Raw genomic sequence first — 19,397 nt, 5'->3', positions numbered from 1 at the left:
AAAATATCAAATCGAGTTATATAAGGCAAAGTGGAAAAAGTTGAACAACTCCAAAAGGCAGGGATTTATTGATTATTTTAATCAATATTAACGAAAAAAAAAAAAAATCTAAGAAGAAGAGAGAAGAGAAAAAGTTTGACTCTCCCGGTTGGGGGTGGACCCAACAGCTTACCGGTTTATATTGTATCCAACATGTATAGGCAAAAGGCGGCGTTGTGTGAAAAGATCCCAAAAAGAAAAAAAAGGAGGAATACAACACACACACAATCCAGTCCGTGATGGCAGGGGGTGTAAAAGAAGACGGTGGCAAAGAGTGTGTAAAAGCCCCGAACGTATAGATATATATAATAATAAAGAAAAAGCCGAGAAGAAGAAGACTCCCGAGGTGCAATCTCCGATAAATCAGGTGCAATGTGGCGGCCGCAGCACCAACGGCGTCTCTCTCTCCCCTCCGCACCACTTGGTGGTGGTGGTGGTGGGCCTGGCGGAAGCCCCGCGTTTTCTACTTCTTCTCGGTAATACGTCGAACGGGGTATATCATCGGCGGCCTTTTTGTTGTTCTCCTCATCTTTGAAATTGTCTTTTTTCTTTACCTGTTTTCTCCCCTTTCAAACACGAAATTCGGCTGCATAATAATAATTGGCCGTGCGTCCGTAAGGCGCTGCGGGAGGGCCCCCATCCAGCGCTACCCACAGGTTATGGTGTAGAGCCAGTTGCTTATGGCTCCCACCTTCTCGACACCCGAGACAATGCCGTCCAGCAGCAGCAACAGCAGCAGCTTGCATCCATCCAGTCATTTCAATCAAGAAAAATTTTTCCAAGGCAGTAGCCAAACATATTCCCAGAGTCTCTCTATTGTTTTTCTTTCCTCCCCAAAAGTTCTAGCGTCGACATGTTTGGCGTACAACAAAAGAAGCTTTTTTCTTATATGTATAATATATTATACATATATAAACAAAAATGTCTTTCATCTTTCTCTCGTCGTCGCAGATTAATGAACACTAATTCAGTTGTTTTTTTAATGATCGTGCGCCGATGATGAGGAGATGGACCGCTCGAGGGGGGGAAGAACTAGAGATACATGTAATAATAATCACGTTCTGTCTCTCGTGAAGAGTGAAAGTAATTATTATTATGATTCGATCGTGGGAGTCTGAGGGATAGACGCAAAGAACACGAAAAGAATGACGACGAATTAAACAAGGATCTCTTTCTCTCTCTCTCTCGACTCGACGACACCGAAATAGGGGGTGGGGAAGCTGCAATGCAGTCGGACGGCCAGGCTACATCATCCAGCGCAGTGCGCAGTTGAATGAATCAAACCGTTTCTTCTGTCGATTCAGCGCTTTTCCAAATGTTGATGAAAGGGATTTTCCATGATTGAGAGCCTGGATGAAATAAATCCCTTTCTCTTCTTCTTCTAGACGCCCAAGACGGCCCAGTGTGCGTCAGCCTCACCCCCCCCCCCTCCGACGTATATACATATTAGATCCACCTTTTGTTTTACACAATATATTCCGTCTCGCATAATATCTATTTGATACTTCAACCGTACGCACATTCTCCTCTCCCAATACACTTTCTTCATTATTCTTCTCTCTCCCCTTCTCTCTCGAACGCGGGGATTTATTTCAAGTGGCACTGCAGCAGCAGTAGCTAGACAAGGGCGGTCAGTCGGAATAAACGATCCTCTTTTCTTCCGCTTTCGCCTTCCAGCGCCAGCGCATCCAGTGTTTGGGTTTTTTGTTTTTTTATCGTTTTAAAACGCTCGTTTTCGATCCTCCACTCTCTTAGAGTCCAATTTATAATGTCGTGATTTAAATAAGTGAAACAAGCAAACTGTGTGTGTAACTTTGCAAGAGGGCACTATCTACACACACACGCATAGACAGAGAGAGAGACAGACAAAGCACACCCGATTGACAACTACGCAATCTGTTCCGGCGTTGGGATCGGATCGCCTTTCCCGCGTGCTCCCCCCACCCGATGACGTCAACACTTTCACCGTAGCGAGGAGAGGAACAAGAAGAGACGCTCATTGTTGAAATCGGAGCTGACAGGGAGAAACGGAGCTCTCAATTGTCTCCAAAATAGAACAAAAGACGAGCGAGAGGTACACATTACACAAGGCGGGCGGCGCTAACAGGTAGTTCAGCAGCTGCTCCCCTATCGCGAAAATCGATCGCAGCGAGAAGAAACAACAACAACAACAATCGCGATATATATCCATTAGGCCCGACACACAAAATCCTGCGCATTAATAATACACACACACCTTTGACAATTCGATGTAATCAAGTCGGCCCACAGTATCAACCCCCCTTCTCCTTAATTACCGATTGTCAAAGTTGAGGTAATTAATTTAGGGCATCCGAACAATTGGTAATTAGTGACACACAGCCGCCGATTTCTAGACTCTTTGATGAGCGGAATTACCCCAGGCTCCCATTCACAGTTGTCTTCTTCTTTTTCTTCTTCTAGTCTAGTCATCTCTCTAATTGGCTCGTCATTATCGTCGGTTTTAAACGATCGTCTTTTGGCACGAGATGAGCGACTACTGCTACTACTACTCCCCACAAATAAAAGAATAATAAAACAAGCGATCCCGAAGAGAATAAGAGAAAACAACAACGCAGTTATATACCATTCTATATACTATCAAAAATTCCCTTTTTTTTTTCTTTTAAATTTCTTATTTTTCTCCTGACAAAAGCGCTTGGTTGGTTGGTTACCGTCTCCGGTTGCATCGTCGCACAAAATAAAATAAAAAAAAAAAACGATTTCCAAGGAAGTCCCGACAGGAAATGCAACACTGCCATCATCGCCGTTTTAAAAGGTCTAGCGCACAAACCAAACAATGATATGGCCCTTCGAAAACCAAAAAAAAAATATCAAATGAAAATAGAAATAAGAGCGTCCCGGCAACACAATGACCAGCATCGCTCGACTTGTCTATCCTCTTTTTTTTCCCCTTCTTTTGATTCGATTATCATTATTGCACTAGTACAATTAACTGTGTCTATATACTCTCTTTACTGCTCCGCTAGTGTTTTTTATTCATCGGTCAGAAGATTCCTTAGCTCCAAAAGTTCTGGCCAGTTGATTTCGACGAGCCGAAAATAAACACAAGAGCTGCGGGGGAGTATGGCGAATTAAATACAAACAAAACACAAAACAAATTTTTTTTCTTTTTCCATAAGCATATTCACCTATTGTGCAACGTATTTATCGTCACGACAACATTTTTGTTTTTTTCACCAAAAAATGAACCCTGTCGAGTTCCCATAGCGGCGCGCCCTCTTAACGTTTTTCTTGTTTGTTGCGTCACTTTTTTAATTGAAAAGGTGCGATGGAGTTGGAAGAAAAAACAAAACAGAAAAATGCTTAAGCTTCTTGTCCTCTTTTATCTTTCACGGTGGATTATCTGGATGGATTGGTTGGTCGCGTTCAAGGGCAACCCAGAATAACAAAAAAAGGACCAGACGATATCATCGGCATTCGTTCGGGAAATAAAAGCGGCGCGAGCCATTAAGAAAAATCATCGAGCTCGACGCTGCGAGATGGCAACGATTCAACAACAGGTGCGTACATTTCCGTACTGTACACGGTAAATAGATAACAACAAATCAAAGAATTGTGTGTGTGAGAGAGAGAGAAAGATAATTAACCAAACCGCCGTGTTTCTCTATTCGGATGGTGGTTATAAATCCCGATTCCCGCCAGACAACCATCTGACCCGGCCACATTTCAAAGAGAAAGAATAAAATGAAAAAAATGAAAAAAATAATTCCGTGTGTAAAACAAGAAACGGAATCGAAACGGAACGGAAAGATTAGACTTATAGATCATATGCTCGATAGATCAAGAAGTCTCTTTTTTTTTCTTTCTCCTCTGGTTTGGTGGCTCCTCTCCGGGGGCAACGGCAGAAGCAAACGAACGAACGGCGATATCAGAAAACAAGATGGATTGGATTGCGGCGGCTGTGGCGGCAATGCGGGGACGACGGCGGCAGCGGCGGCGGCTCGGGAGTCGGGACGATAGAGCCAACACATTCCGTGGAGAATTCGATTTGGCAGTCGCGCAAAATAAAAAAATTCCCCCCCTCGAAAAAAAAAAACCAGAGAGAAAGAGACGAGTTTTATAGAGGTCTGATAGATTTGATGAATCGTTTTTGATTGGATTGTCGATGGCCCGAGGGTCCACCCAAAGAATTCTCAAACCAAAAACAAAAACAAAAGTTAATAAATAAATACAAGGAAATGAAGGGAAAAAAATGAGAAGCAATCAGGGAAGACGCGATACAATTGCCTTTTCTTACTTTTCTATAATAATACCAAAAAAAGAAAAAAAGATCTATAGAATCTAATACAGGAGCTGGCCCTACTTTGTATGAACATCGCCACCACCTGGTCAGGTGGTTTTTAGCCATTATTAGAAGAACCGATTCGAAAATGAGCTCAACCTCGTGATTTCAATTGTTTTATCGGTGATGATGATCATCATCATCGTCCCCCCTTCTTTCTCTATCCTTCCAAGTAAAAGAGAAAAAAAAAACCTTAAAAGAATCGGGGCATTTCTTGGCTTTGATTCCCTTTTCATTCCCCCCCGCCTGTTGATGAACGCCGATGAACTCACGTAATTACCCGCAGCACCAGGAAATGTGTCTGTACCCCCGCCTGGGTTTTCGGGTAGTCAGAATATTAAAAATGCATCGGTTGCGGACTCTCTCTCGGCTCTCAGACTCTCTACCCGATAATGGCCCAGCGCGCACCGCTTCTTCTAATTTGCTGGTCAGATCTTCCCTTTCTGTTTTCGTTTTGATTACGTACGAGGAGGGGCAATTAGAAAGGCCTTGGGAGCCCAAAAAGAATCGGCTCCACTCCATATAACAACAACACGTTCGAAATTTAAAAAATCAAAAGCGAGAGGAGCAAAAGAAAAGGAATGCCACAGCCCCCAAAATATCTCTCACATTTTCTCGTCAATCTGCACGTGTAGGGTTCTCAGCGGAAGCGCTCACGCCACCATTTCTCGAATCGACAAGTTGAACCATTTTCACCCAAGAAAGAAAGAAATAAAAAAGATGGCGACAAAAAACGAGCAAAGACGGGAGAGAGCCAATCATCCGAAAAAAGATGGTCGACCCCAAGTTTCTTGTGTGATCGAGTGCAACTAAGGCGAAGAATAACAAAAAAAAGGAGCACCCGGGAGGAGATATGAGAGCTCGTCCCGCGTGTCAGAGCGAATCATCGATGCAGCAAGCGTGCGGCCGAGAGCCGCGGTTTTTTTCATATTTTCGGACGTATGAGGAAATATAAAAAAATGGTCTGCTTGACAAAAAGACTTTGGCAAAGAAAAAATAAAGCCAATCGATACGTGTATATCACTATCCCGCGCACACATCTTTCGAACGTGCGTGATTACGCCATGATATGATGCGCGCACCGAAAACCCAAAGAAAAATTCCGTTAAACACATTTATTTAACGGCGGCGACTGATTGCATCGAATATCTCTCTCTCCCAACGAAAAAAGGAAGATTTGATTGATGTTCATCAGCGAGCAAAACAAAACAATAACCATCAGCATGTAACAAGAAGAAAAAACAAGCCGCGGGAATGAACAGCAGCAGCAGCAGCAGCAGTCGGGTCATCTTCTTGCATGCATCTAGAGTTTTTCTCTCGCTCTTGTGTCTAGTATGCACAACTGCCAGACACATTGATGGATGGCCATTCGTTTGACCTTTCGGGTCACTCCTCCAATTAACCGAGTCTCTCTCTTTCGTCATTTTGTTTTTAAATTTTTCGTGATGTTGTCTGGTTGGCCTTTTTTTTTATTATTTCTCATCTGGGTGGGGTTGCGGTCACTTGCCGCCAGGCAAAGTTGTGTTGGCGGGTTAACCGGGGTAAAGTAGCCGTTGGGTTTCTTTTTTTTCTTTTCCATCGAATTCAAAATTATTTTTGAAAAAAAAAAAAAAAACGCTCCAAGGGATTCGACATCCGACAGTTTTTAATTTCTAGGAAATAGTTGATGGAGAGGTCCGTGTGCCAAACTCTCCTGGTTGATTACCACCTCCCAAGAACTGGGCGCACAATCCTAATCATTCCTTCCAACCCCTTTTTTGGGGTTTTTCTTGAATCGTCCTAAACTCTCTCTCTCGTGTAAGCCAAACTCTAAACAACTAAAAAGGGTAAACCATTTTGTTTTTCTAAAAAAGATTAAGAAGAATCAAATAGAAAAAGAACAAAAATGTTCGCCTCATCTAGCACATGATAAGACGGAATATGAAGGATGATGCATGGATTCCCTGGTCCTCTTTTTTGGCCGTCCGCTGGACGGGCCAGTCGGTCGAGTGTCTACTGCTGCTGCTCCAGCATCACGACAGACAGCTGGGCGGATATATAATTGGCTAAGACGGGTCCAAATATATAAAGGGGGCGATTGATTCAACAGCGAATAGATTTGATAGAAAAGCAGGGTCAACAACACACACAAAAACATACAAGGGGAAATAATAAAAAAAGAAAAGAAAAAGAAATAAGAGACGAGTACAAGACGGAGAAGCCGAAAGAGATGGATAGATGGATGGAATGGAAGGCAAAGGAATGAAAGGAATGAAATCATCTGCCACTCCATTCGAGAGAGAGAGAGAGAGAGAGAAAGCCTATTGCCAAGAGCTTGCTCGTCGTCGTTCTTCGCTTCGGCTGGCGCGTCGCAGGCCAAAGACGTTCAATCAAATCGATCGACAAGTCGCTGATCAGATTATGTCTCGGGTGTCGCCGGCCTCTTTTGACTCCCACCCACCCCCCATCCCATCCCATCCTCCCGCTTCATGGCTGTTGTTGTCATAACACGACGACAACGATGGCCTCCTCCCCCTCCCAGCTCATATCTTGCCGCACCATCGCTCTCGATTCGTCTCTCTTTCATCTCTCAGAGAGACGGTCGGGCGGAAAAGGCGGCCCGATGGGGAGAGCAGAGCAGAGAGCAGAGATGAAGGGGGGGAGATAAAGAGTCTATACGAGAAATCGATAGTGGCGGGCCCCGACCATCAAATGGGCGTAGAAGGGGGGGGGGGGATAGAAGAAGAAGGACGACGACGACTCTTGATCGAAGAGGTAATTGATCAAGCCTTGGATTGTCGGGAGTTCCGCAGCCCGCTCTGTGTGTGTGTGTGTGTTAGATCATCGCTAGGGACTTGGGTGGGGAGGGAGGCCAATGAGGGTTGAGTGGGGTGATCAAAGAACCCAATCGATAACGTTCCAAGATATATATATATATATGTACATGTACAGATAGATGGGCTGATGGAAAGGGATAGAGAGACCAGCCCAAAACTAAACTTGTGTGTCTGTGATCCGCGCACCGCATACGGAAACTTGCGAGGCCGCAATAAGCCCCACACGTTCTCGACTCCCTCTCTCTCTCTCTGCCGTCTTGTGTCTTTTTTCTCCTATGTATACTCCCGTAGATCCATCTTGTCTCTCTCGCCCGTCTTATATCAAACTGCCCCCGCGGTAGATATGCTCGACAACCAGCCCGGCGGTGGGTTAGACCAAACTATATAAGACGACGACGACTACCACAACTACTACTACGATACTACCTCCTACTCTGTTGTAAAAATAGAAGAGAGAGAGAGAGAAACGGATAAGATATGTAGACGTCAATGTACTACAACGCAAGAGAGAAAAGAGGGAGGGGGCTGGCGCGCGCGCGGAATTCAAAAGCATTTCGATACTATAAGCGTCCATCAAAAGACTCGGCTCGGACTGGATCAATTCCGATATAAACTCCCATCTGTGGTGGTGGTCGTCGTCTTCCTTCTTTTTTTTTCGCCCTTGATAGTGTGCGGTTCTTATAAGCGCAACCTTTTTCACATAAAGTTTTCGACAGCCATCTACTCAGTCCGGCTACGAAATGGCCAACAATAAAAAGAGAAAAGAAGAATCTAAGAAAAAAAAAGCGGAACCACCAAAAGTCTTCTTCTTCTTCCCTTCAAATGTGTTTTTATATTGTTGGAAAAGAAAAAAAAAAAGACTTGAGGGATCGTCAAGACCACCGCCACTATCAACAGGGTCATAACGATCTTTTCTCTTTTGGCCGGCCCGGCCCGGCCCAACACGCAATACATCGAGGGACGCCCCCCGAAAGAAAAAAAAAGATGCGATACGCACACACACACTTGCTATCCATCCATCGTCCAGCTATCCATCGAACGTCATAAAATAACTTTTAACAGCTTAAGAGAAAGAGAGTCAAGTGTATAAACGCCCCCGGCCGTCGGGCAACTAACGCAAAAGTTGCCGGGACGAGACGGAAAGAAATCAGATTCATCGATTGGCTGCCTTTGTTGTTGGTTATATATCCCCCCCATCAAAAAGCGGCGCAAAAGTGGCAAACAATAAACGACACAAAAAGATGGTTCGTCAGCAGCCATCAACTTCCTTTTATTATTGACCGGATATTCCCCCCACCCCACCAAACGAGATTATTTCGATCAAATCAACAGTTTTCTTTGATTGAAAAAAATCACAACAACTTAACGAATTGGGCAAGGACGAGTCGATTAAAAAAAAAAGAAAAAGGTTCAAAATTTGAATGAAAATTTCAATTCAGTCACGGTGCGATGAAAGTTCAGAATGAAAAAAAAAAATCCAGACTGGAGTAACAGCAGTTTGACGACGTCATGAATGAAACTCTTGCAGACTCGATTCCTCCCAGAAGAAGAAGAAGGACTGTTGCCCTCGTCACCCTTGTTGTTGTTATTTCAACATTGATTCCTCCGACGCAGAGAAGAGAGAGAGAGAGAGACAATTGAAATTGGTCGGCCAAGCGAAACCGTTTTGCCAAAGTAACTTCATCAATGAGTTTTAGAGTCATTAAATAAAAACAGGAGGGGGAAAAAGAAATAGAAAGAAAAAAAAATGAATCAAAGCGGAAGAGAATCTCTTCTTGTTCAGAGGCTATCGACGCCACAACCATAAAGAAACGTAAATATAATCAAGACGGGGAAAAACAACAGGCAACAAAGAACGGAATCATCGGTTTGATGGTTGGTGTTTGTTGGAGGATGACGTCAAAAATTGGCCCTTTTTTCCCTCTTCTTTTTCATTTTCAAATTCAAAAAAAATAAAAATAAAATAAGAAAAGGAAAAAACCGTCTTTATCCGGGCCCCGCGACCGGCTTCCCATTGTCCGGACACAGGGCCAGCAGAGGAAGAAAAAAAAAAAGGGCCCCCCTTAGTAACTGTGTACATCGTCCTATCTATATATATCGTAGCATCTATATAGATTCTCTCTCCTATACAGCGTCCGAGCGCGTTTGGATTTTTCGGAATCGTCTGTGTGTGACGACGAAGAAGAAGAAAATGTCGAGGATTTTTCTCTCTTCCATCAGAAAGGAAAAAGGAAAAAAAGATAAAAAAAAGGGAACAAAGCAAAACAATAAACGCTTTTCGTCCATTCTGCTCAGACACGGGTTCCTGGAGCTGTGGCCGAGGTCTTTTCCCGTTTTGTTTGTTTGGACGTCGTCGACGTTGTTGTACTACATCACAGGAGGGCGTGGAGCAAATCAACACAGGAAATAGCCAACAACAACAACTACCAAAAAACACCTCGACACGTACAAAAGAATCAGAAGCTAAGGCCAAGGTGAATTTTCCATTTTAGAAAAATGAATTTCCTATGAAAAAGAAAAAGATTCAAGGAGGGCGAACAAGAGAAATTCATCGACAACCATCTGACGCACATTCCCGCCATTAATTCGTCACAAATATAAAAACCAAACAAAATTTTTCCCTTTCTTCATTCCGTGTTGCTCTTGATAGTAGCTCCTAATACCGTTCTCTTTTATTCGACACACAATAACAAATAATAAATAAGAGCCAAAAATCATCAGCAGCCACGGCTGGATGATGACGGCAGGGACAAGAAAACACAAATAAAAGGGCCTATTTTGTTGGTGGAGAGAATTTTCAGTTTTGTTGTTTCGAAAAAAAAAAAAAAACGATAGAACGAACAAATACAATAGACCCGCATTCATTTCCCAAATAATAATTTTTTAATAAAATCAAATATAATAAATTTCGTTTGGCGTCCTACCTTGGTTGCGGACTTGACGGAATTCCTCGTTGTATTCGGCCAGCGTCTCGCGCAGTTGCTTCACCTCCAGATCGACGTCCTGCATCCGGGCCGCTTTCGACTGCAGCCCATTGGTCATCTCCAATAAAGGCACGGGATCTGTTTGAATGGAAATGAATTTGAAAAATTAAAATTCTCTGTCGATTTGTCTAAATAATGTGTGTCAATAGAAGAACACTCTATTAGCTTCCAAATAACACGGGGGAAAATATGATGGCCAGTGTTGTTTAAGAATCATAAACGATGGGAGTCTTTTCTTTAGTGGGGTCGGTTGTTAAATATGCAAGGGAAAATTCGACCGTTTTCTCTGCAGGTGTAAATCTCTCGTTACCCTCCCACACATTGATACTTGCCCCACCACTTTTTTTTGCTCCCACTTGATACATTTACAAATTTAAAGTTCATTCAAAGAATTCAGTCACCAGCTTTGGCTATTTTCAAAGATAAAAATGCCAGTCTGTACTGAATGAATCTGAGTTACAAAACCTACGATATCAGAATCTAAGAAAAATAATTATAATGAGTTGGGGCAACACTTGACTATAATCATACCATCATACCAGCTACTGTGATTGAACAAGATTGGAAGCTGTTTGAAACCGAAGCTTGCATTTATTTTCTGGATCAAAGGTCTCTTAAGTGTTTTTGGTGATTTTACATGATTATTCACTGTGCACCTTTCACCATGCCACTCAAGAAAAATGTTTGGTTACACCACAGACAATTTCATTATCGGTTCTCGCCAATAATGCCTTCCACTTCCAAAATCTCGCCTTCCACTTTTCCCACCCACTCAGTCAAATCTGGGTAGAGCTCGGCCAATTTTGCCAATCTACGTTAAAATAAGTCTTCGATATCTTTCTCTACTTGCTTGTCCATGTTAAGTATCACATGAATTTAATTAAAACACACAACTTAACTAATACCACAATCACGGTCACGTGTGCGTCTTCAACACGTACTTGTAGTCTGCTACAGTTACACGGTTCTCTCCCCTTAAAGGATTGCAATAATACCATGGCTCTTTTCCCTCCAAAACGTAAGGAAGTTGCCATGTTCTGAATCAATCGAAAAAAGTTGAAAACTGATAGGAAAATCGAAATTTTCCTAGAGTTTTCAAAAAGAAGTGCACAAATTCAAATATTTCAAAGAATTCAAAAGATTTTTCAAAAGAATTCTACTGGTGGCAACCCAGGGCTCAGAAAGAAAAACAACTGGCGATATGCCGGGGCATATGAATTGCGCGGCATTTGCATCTTTAATTGAGGGGTTCCCGCGTTTCTTACCTTGGTGCAAACGACGTCCCGTTTTTTTTCTGTTCGTTTTGTTTTTTTGTTGCCTCATATTTAACCCCTTCGCGATGAAATAAACACATAAGAGAGAGAGAAAAAAAAAAGAAAAAGACAAGAGCCTAAACGAACGATTTATGTCTTCGCGTTGGTTATATATATATGCATAAACAATAAAAACAACAAAAACACGCCCGCTTCCAACGCATTAAATATGTTTTTTTCTTCTGCTTATTCTCTCCCCCGTGAAAATATCTTTGGAAGATGGCCATCCAAATTCAATAGCCGAGCAAAAAATAGCGGAATAATATAAAAAACATAACCAAAGTGTCTTCAAACATGGAAAAAAAAACTTTTGAAAGAGGGGAGAGAAAGAAACATACAGACACGCGTGTTTTTATTTCGTTAGATATATATTTATTTATTTCTATTATTTAGGTTACGACCGAGAGGCTATTACATGCGTCTGGGTATACCGGAGAAAGAAAAAAAAAATGAACGTTGCTGATATTTGTGTAGACATACGGTTGACGGGTATTGTGCACAAAACGGTCGTCGACGCCGTCAGCCATTCAAAAAGGGTGGGGTGTGGGTGGGGTGGGGGGGGGGGGAACGGGAATAATGGGGTGGTGTTTTCGACCGAAGGGTGGGGAGGTCAGTGCAACAAGCGGTGCCGAGCGGGAATCTATTCCGGTTAGGGTGGGAGGATATTGATCCGCCAGATAGAGAAAGAGAGACGGACAGAAAAGAGCTGGGTAAATAGCCCCAAACTGTGCACCGTATCATCGATACACAAGCAATACATCCATCCACGATAGATAGATAGATAGACATACAGACAGATAGATATATATAGGATCTATATATAAATTGCCTTCACTCGGTAAAGAGCAAACACGCGAGGGGCAATGAGATCAGCCAACCCATCCAGACATGTGATGACATCAAAAAAAAAAAGGAAGAGAGGGGGAAATGGAAAAGTAATCGAACTTTGTTAGACGAAACGATCTGGGTGCAATCAACACATGAAAGAGATAACCCACACAAACCAATACTCAGCCAATTAATTTTTTTTTTTTAAATGGGAGCAGAATAGAGTGAAGAATTTTCTATTCATTTGATGAATTTTATCCACTTTGTTTTGTTTGTTGGTCGATCGAAAAATCGCCAGGTGTCCGTTACGAGCTCGCACAAGTACCTCGCACGGTACACAAGATTGATTGATGGATTACTGCGAGCAGAGACCGTCCCTCAAGCTATAGGATCCTTTTCGCGCTAACCATTAAAGGTGGTCAACAAAGCGTGTGGCTCCTCTCTCTCTCTCTCCTTCCATAGATGCGAATCATCTTGGGGGGTTTATTCTTGTGGTGAACAAGAAGAAGAACTTGCACCAAACAAAGGCAATTAAAAAGGGAAAAAGTCAACTCTCATCGAGAATTCGAGATAGGGAGAGAAAGAAAAATAACCTGCCAGCGCGTTGCGGAACTTGATCGGTCGCTCATGCAGACATTCAACTTTGAACTGAACGTTGTCGTTGGTTCCATTCTTCATGTACCACCACCACCGCTACCATCTGTTTGGATATAGACGTGATAAAGAGAAGAGAGAAGAGAGAAACTCTTGGCTGATTGGTAGTTTCGACTACCCCGGCACACAGCAGTCGACGCTCAACAGAGTTTCATTCGATTACGCGCTCGACTACGCGGTCCGTGAGGGATTGAATCGATAGTCGATACCGAAAAAGGGGGAGATGGAACGATGTAAGGATGTAAGGATGTCGATTGGCCAACATAACAAACCGTTTGCTCCCTATTTTCCAAAGTGATGATTCTTTCTCTCTCCACTCTACTCTCTTCTCATCGACGTTATCTTGTACAAACAAAACAGATGTCGGATCGCGTTCAGAGACGTTTCGGGAAAGAAAAAAGATGCGCCAATATCTATCCCCGTGTGGGTCGGAAAGCGAGGGGGAGGAGAAGGCCATCGACAGGGAAAACACAACACCAGGCAACAGCCAACAGTGTACATATATACCCCCACGTCTCTTGCTATAGAGATACGCAACGAGACCTTTGTTAGGTCAATACTGAAGCCGACTAATGACGCATCCAATGGCCATCTGGGGAGCCACTAACCCTCCCTGGCCACACACTGCAAAGCCAACGGAAAAAAACAAAAAGAGAGCAAACTAGAATATAGACTACTCCACTTATTTCGGCAGCCCTCCCTCAGTTAAAGAAGGTTTTTCCCTCTTTTATTTCGGTGGAAAGAAAAAAAATAGAAAAGAAGAAGAAGGCCATATCCAGACGATCGCACCCAGGGTACATGTTAGATGTTTTTAGGCAACAACAAGAGAGAGAGAGAGAGAGAGAGAAGCTAAAGAGAAAACAACTGAAGAAGAAGAAGGAAGAAGATCGAGCGACTCAATCGACTCTAGCTTCTTCCAACTTTCGCTAGACGCTCTAAGACACATGTACTACTACTACTGGGTAGTTTGGGAGGTCAAAGTAGACTATAAAGATAGGAGGAAAGTACAAGTGAGAGGGGGAGTTGGATATTGCCCGACAGGGAGCGCATCAGCGAACGCACCGCGGCAAACATAGGCAGAAGAAGAAAAAACACACAAGTCGAAAGAAATGAAATACAATCAAATAAATGATCGACTGACTATATATTTCTCTTCTGATGCGTTGGTTTTTGTCGGGAGATTATCTTTTTTTTTGTTTTCCTTCTCGAAACGCGTTCAACTGTTTGCAAATCGAATTGCGCTCGCGGGAGTCGATGTGTGTGTGTGTGTGTGTGTGTGTGAGAAACAGAAAAGAGCAGAGCTCCGGAGCTCCGGATGTTGAATCCATTTGTTCCAGTGACATTTATTCAACACACACAGAGAGAGAGAGAGTCCCAGTCTGTTGGGAATCTTTTCGGCTGTGAACTGATGATGCCAGGCATATATATACACACACACTGGAATATAAAAGGGCGCACACACACATGAAATGACAGAAGAAGAAGAAGAAGAAGAAGAAGAGGAACAGCAGCTCAGCTCGTTTGTTCCCGTCGTAGTCGTCGTCGGTCCCCCCTTTTTGTGTTTTTGTATTATTCATCCATCAGAAAATGAGATGGAAAGATATGAAATGATGATGATACGATATTCGATTCGTAGAGGCACAATTCCGCGCATCCAGGCCCTACGCTATACACGGATGAGCCCCGGCTCCCCAAAAACTTTTCCAGTTTTTATTCCCCCCCACTCTTCCCTCCTCCGGCAGCTGCAGACGAGAAGTTTGGGAACAGACACAGTCGTCATCGCTGATGATTCAATCATTAACCAGAATTTTTAATTATCAGCCCCCGAAGGAGAGAGAGAGAGAAGCCCGTCGGTTGTCTGTGTCTAAAAAGAGACAAAAGAAGAGAGAGAGAGATGCTGCCGGATCAAAGATGGCGAAGAAGGGAGAGGGTGGATGAGATCTATATTATAAATAGGCAGATCTAATAATGTGTATACACACACACGACCGACGAAGAAAACAAAACAAGAAAAAAAGGGCCAGTCACGACTGTGTCGTCTAACGACACTGTGACAGTATAGGAAGAGCAGCAGCAGAAGCTCTGATGATTGGAATAGATACGATGAGAGCCGGGCTGACGGCAACACAACGGGCAAAATATATATACATATGTGTACGCATCAAAGAAATTAACATGCGGACAAAAAGACCCAGACGTCGTGCCATTCTCTGTGTAGTTGATGACATTTCGAAAATAAAAACAAAATAGATCAGCTAGACGTTGGGCGAGGAATATTTTTCGAAGACAAAAAGAACGGCGGACGGACGGACGGATAAAATGAAATCAGACAACAGAATAGAACGACGCCCGGAAAATGATGATAAAAAGCCGAGACAAGAAGAAAAACAAAAAATGAAGAGGAAACGAACGTGATGAGACAAGCGACGACTTTGGGTAGAAAATGAAATTAATAAATAGCGGGGGAAATAAAAAGAAATCAAATGTTTCGAATCAGGAGAGAGTAAAAACGTTATACAAGAATCTATGACGTAATATCATCCACACAAAACGCCCTGGGCCTACACTATAATGTTATAATATATTGGATATTAGAGATATAGTATTACCACCGAAATGTAAGCGCCTAATCCTAGGGGCCGGCGGCCGAGAGGCGGAAGTACTGATGGCTCTTAATGGAATCCAATGGGCTGGACGACCGATCCGGACATTACAACAACTCTGCGCTGCACACAGTAGAGCGAGAGAGAGTTTTCTATTCACCGAGTCGAGACGCTCACTTGGCAGCACTTAACTTGTGTACAAATGGACAGCGGGACACGGATACAACACAAAACACTAACCGACAAGTTTTCCGACCAAGGCCATGTCGACAGAACGGCCAGCGAGAGACAAATCTCTTTCCACGACTGGCTGCCAATCGCTTATAGAAAGGTCCTAGGAATTTCGGATCATTTCTTACCTTGACTCTTTTTAAAAAAATTATAATCCGCGGCAAATGAGGGGGGCGTGCTCGGCAGAACTTTGGGAGAGAACCTCAAAAATAATTCAGCGATCAACTTTTAGGGTTTATGACATAAAAATGTACTCCACTTCGGGGACATCAGAGGCAATGTGATTAACTATTGATAATCCCATCAGATCAAAGTTGGTATGATGCAAGATGGCTTCCGGCTTCCCGGTATATGACTTCCTCGCGCTCCAATTCAAAAATGATGGATCGAATTAAAATTGAATCAACAACAACTCCGGTTCATCGACCGCTCTCTCTCCTTGTTAGTAGCCGATCGCTAAAAAAGGCGAAAACAAATCAAATAAAACAAAAGACTCGCGGAGTTTGTCGGAGCTGATTTGGCCCTAGTGATTCCATCAATAAAAACCAAACACGGCATATCAAAGCACCTGTGGCTACACGGAAATGGTAGAGATAGAGTCTAGACTCAGACTCACACATTTAGCCCTACATGATTCAACTGACTGTGTGACGTTCGACTCTCTATCGCCCGCTATTTTTGCTATTGATTTTTGTGTAGACACACAACTCTCTCTCTCTGCGTATGTACGTATGTATGCTATTAGACCGAGTCTGTACACATAGAGAGAGAGAGAGAAAGAGCAATGGTGCAAAATCCATATTTCAAACGATGGGGGGGAGAAACTCTCTGAGAGAGAGGAGCGAAGCTTTGGGCTGTACACGGCGTCCCAATTTATTGACGAGTTGAGATCGGAGCAACAAGAGAGCGTGCAGGCAAACAAATAGCAGATCACATCAGCCCAAAGGCATATGATTGTTACATGGTATTGATGCGGTGCAGCACGGCCGACCGAGGGATCGATAGATAAATTTAGTTACTTTTAACAGAACAACAAAAATCAAATCTCTCTCTTTCCTGCTCATCAGGATAGATTCCAGTACATCATTTTTATTTTTAAAAAAGGTCGAACCTTAACCGACTTACGGAATAAAAGTCCAACAGATGACGACAGACGACGGTTATTCTCCCAATTTCGTTTTGGCCAATCGAGTTCTATACAATTTGTTGTTTCCTATCTTTTTTGGGGGGATTTTATTTATTATTTTCTTGGTAAAGAGACTTTCTCTCAGATGTATAGTATCAGACAACTTGTAAGAAAAATGAGGACAAGGAGGCCATGTGACAGAGAAGAAAGAAAAGACATTCGACATGCCCCAATCTGCTGTGCTAACGTTGTCCGGCTGCTGCTGCTGCTGCTGCCGTGGCGGTCGGACGATGACGTTGCATTCGCCCAACAAAAAGAAAAAAAGGATTACGCCACTGTTGTTCGCGTTCACTAGTTTCAAATAATTGACGGTCCCCTGCCCGTGATGACCGAGGGGGGAAAAAATAAAAAAAAGATGATAATCAAGTTGTCATCTGTTATGATTTTATATATATTTTTTAAAGATTGCCGTCATCATCGATGGCCAAAATTGAGCGCTGCCAAGCGTTTCACTTTGGCTACGAGCGAGACCAAATGAAAGTCAAAAGAAAAGATAATAAAGAAAATAAAAAAAGATTGTGTCTCCGTGTGTATTCAACACAAGTCAAACTGAATAGAGACGGTCGAAAAATACAAAAAATAGGAGCCCAGGGGAAAACACTCGAACACGTCGATTGTGTCGGCTGGTGGTGGCTGGTGCATCGACGAGTGTTGAGAGAGAGAGAGAGAAGAAAAAGCGACAGGTCGAAGAAATGAAAAGGTTCACCTTTTTCTTTTTTCTTTTCTTTTCCTTTTGTGGGAGGTGTCGGAGGGGCGACGAGTGATGTGCTGCTCGAGTGAATCTATTGAGTCATCGACGACTCTGAACTATTCCGATAGCTTTTTCTTTTCTCCTTCTCGACGCAACACAAAGAATTCGACGATGACGAAGTGGAAATCGACAGGTAAGAGGGGCACCCCGACTCCTCCGATTTCCCAAAGGTCTCAGCTAAGAAGAAGAAGAAGAAGATGGGGCCCAGGTATAAAGGGTTGCACTGAACCTTTTTCTTTTTTTTTTTCCTTTTTTTATCCCCACCTGTTCATCCGAGTCCAGCTGGAGTGAAAATAGGAACTAAACGTTCCGCGCCCTATCAACATCTGGGCATCCGACCATACTTGGTCATCCCAAACGGCCGGAAAGTTACGTGTTCTCTTTAGGCGCATTTCGGATCACATTGTATCACTTGATTTGATTCACGTCGTTTCCCCCAACTGCGACGTGGACAGCACAAAAAAGGTTGAATTAGCTGGTGGATGTCCAAAAAGGGAATAAGTGCGTCTATTTATCGTTGGACGGGCATTGATCAGAGAGAGAGAGAAGAAAAGGGGCCAGCAGCAGCAGCAGCAGCAGACCTCCCCGAATAAATTTTGATTCCCTCCAGTCAGATCCGTTCATCATGACTGGGCGATTAATAATCAAAATACGAGTGTGAATACAAGCAGAGGTGTGTGAAGAATACAGCCCCCAGTGGCCCGTCTCGGATCATTGAATTGTCTATGGCATTGCACTCGGATGCTGCGCGTGACGCAATGCTACTCTTTTCTCATTTTTTCTCTTTTCCCTCTATACAAGGACATATTCAAACACACACAATAAAAAAGAAAGAAAAATCAAGAAAAATGACCACTCGGCACACATTGGGTGACCGAGGACGTCCTCAAAATAAAAAAATATACAAGTTCCGGAATTCCCCTATATAAATAAGACGATCAAACACACATATAGCTCCAACGATAATACGCATATAATAAAGAAAAATGTCGGTGCAAGAAAACCCAGCTGGGTAAATACCCCCCCACGCACACACACAAAATGAGTAGAAGAAATTGAATTCAAATCATCGCCGATGGGCAAATAAAAGCGCGTCATCTGCCGTCCCCGAATTTCCGCTGACGCCACAACCATTTCATCATCATCAACTCCCCGAAATAATTTTCATTTGATGAAATAAAAAAAGACAAAATGTAATTTTTTATTTTAAATTTCTGGTTTGTTGCAATCTCCCGAGAGATGTAGAGCAAACATTTCACGTCAAGCTCGGCCGGTCGGCGCAATGATCTCGAACAATAACAACAACAACAACAACAACAGTACAGCACAGTATACCAGTACGTTGTTGCGCTACTGTAATACTGTGCGAGGGGGGGAAATCCCGCCGAGTTGTTCATCCTTCTGTCAACTGACAAGTTGCGCATCATAAAGAAAGAAAAATAAAGAAACATGTCGGGAGCGATCGGTCGTTCGATTCGAGAGAAGAAAAACCCAAAAAAAGAACAAAAGAAAATAAAAAAAAGAAAAACGAAGAGGCGAAGGAATCGGGAGCCTCTCTTTCCCCATTTCCCGTCAACGCGCTCATCCATCACGCAACGAGCCGCACCAACAACAACAACAACAACAACGGCAGCAGCAGTACAGCGCCGCCGACTGCATCGGTGATGA

At 43.1% G+C, this 19,397-nt stretch overlaps 1 protein-coding gene across 4 annotated transcripts in view; it reads right to left on the bottom strand.

Annotated features, from left to right (window-relative positions):
* LOC124348823 (homeobox protein cut-like) overlaps nucleotides 1-19,397 on the bottom strand; it is a 163,656-nt gene that overhangs the window by 76,698 nt on the left and 67,561 nt on the right. For 2 of the 4 annotated variants that reach the window (XM_046799114.1, XM_046799115.1), the window contains exon 4: nucleotides 10,104-10,241. In XM_046799114.1, coding sequence (XP_046655070.1) covers nucleotides 10,104-10,241 — 138 coding nt within the window. Of the gene's footprint in view, nucleotides 1-10,103; nucleotides 10,242-10,694; nucleotides 11,105-15,567; nucleotides 15,853-19,397 lie in introns of those variants that run through there. The other 2 variants (XM_046799116.1, XM_046799117.1) reach the window with 2 other exon arrangements.

Source organism: Daphnia pulicaria, chromosome 7 (genome assembly GCF_021234035.1).
Source record: "Daphnia pulicaria isolate SC F1-1A chromosome 7, SC_F0-13Bv2, whole genome shotgun sequence".
Taxonomy (NCBI): domain Eukaryota; kingdom Metazoa; phylum Arthropoda; class Branchiopoda; order Diplostraca; family Daphniidae; genus Daphnia; species Daphnia pulicaria.
Note: the sequence above shows the minus strand (reverse complement) of the source record. Positions and strands in the feature narration are given on the sequence as shown.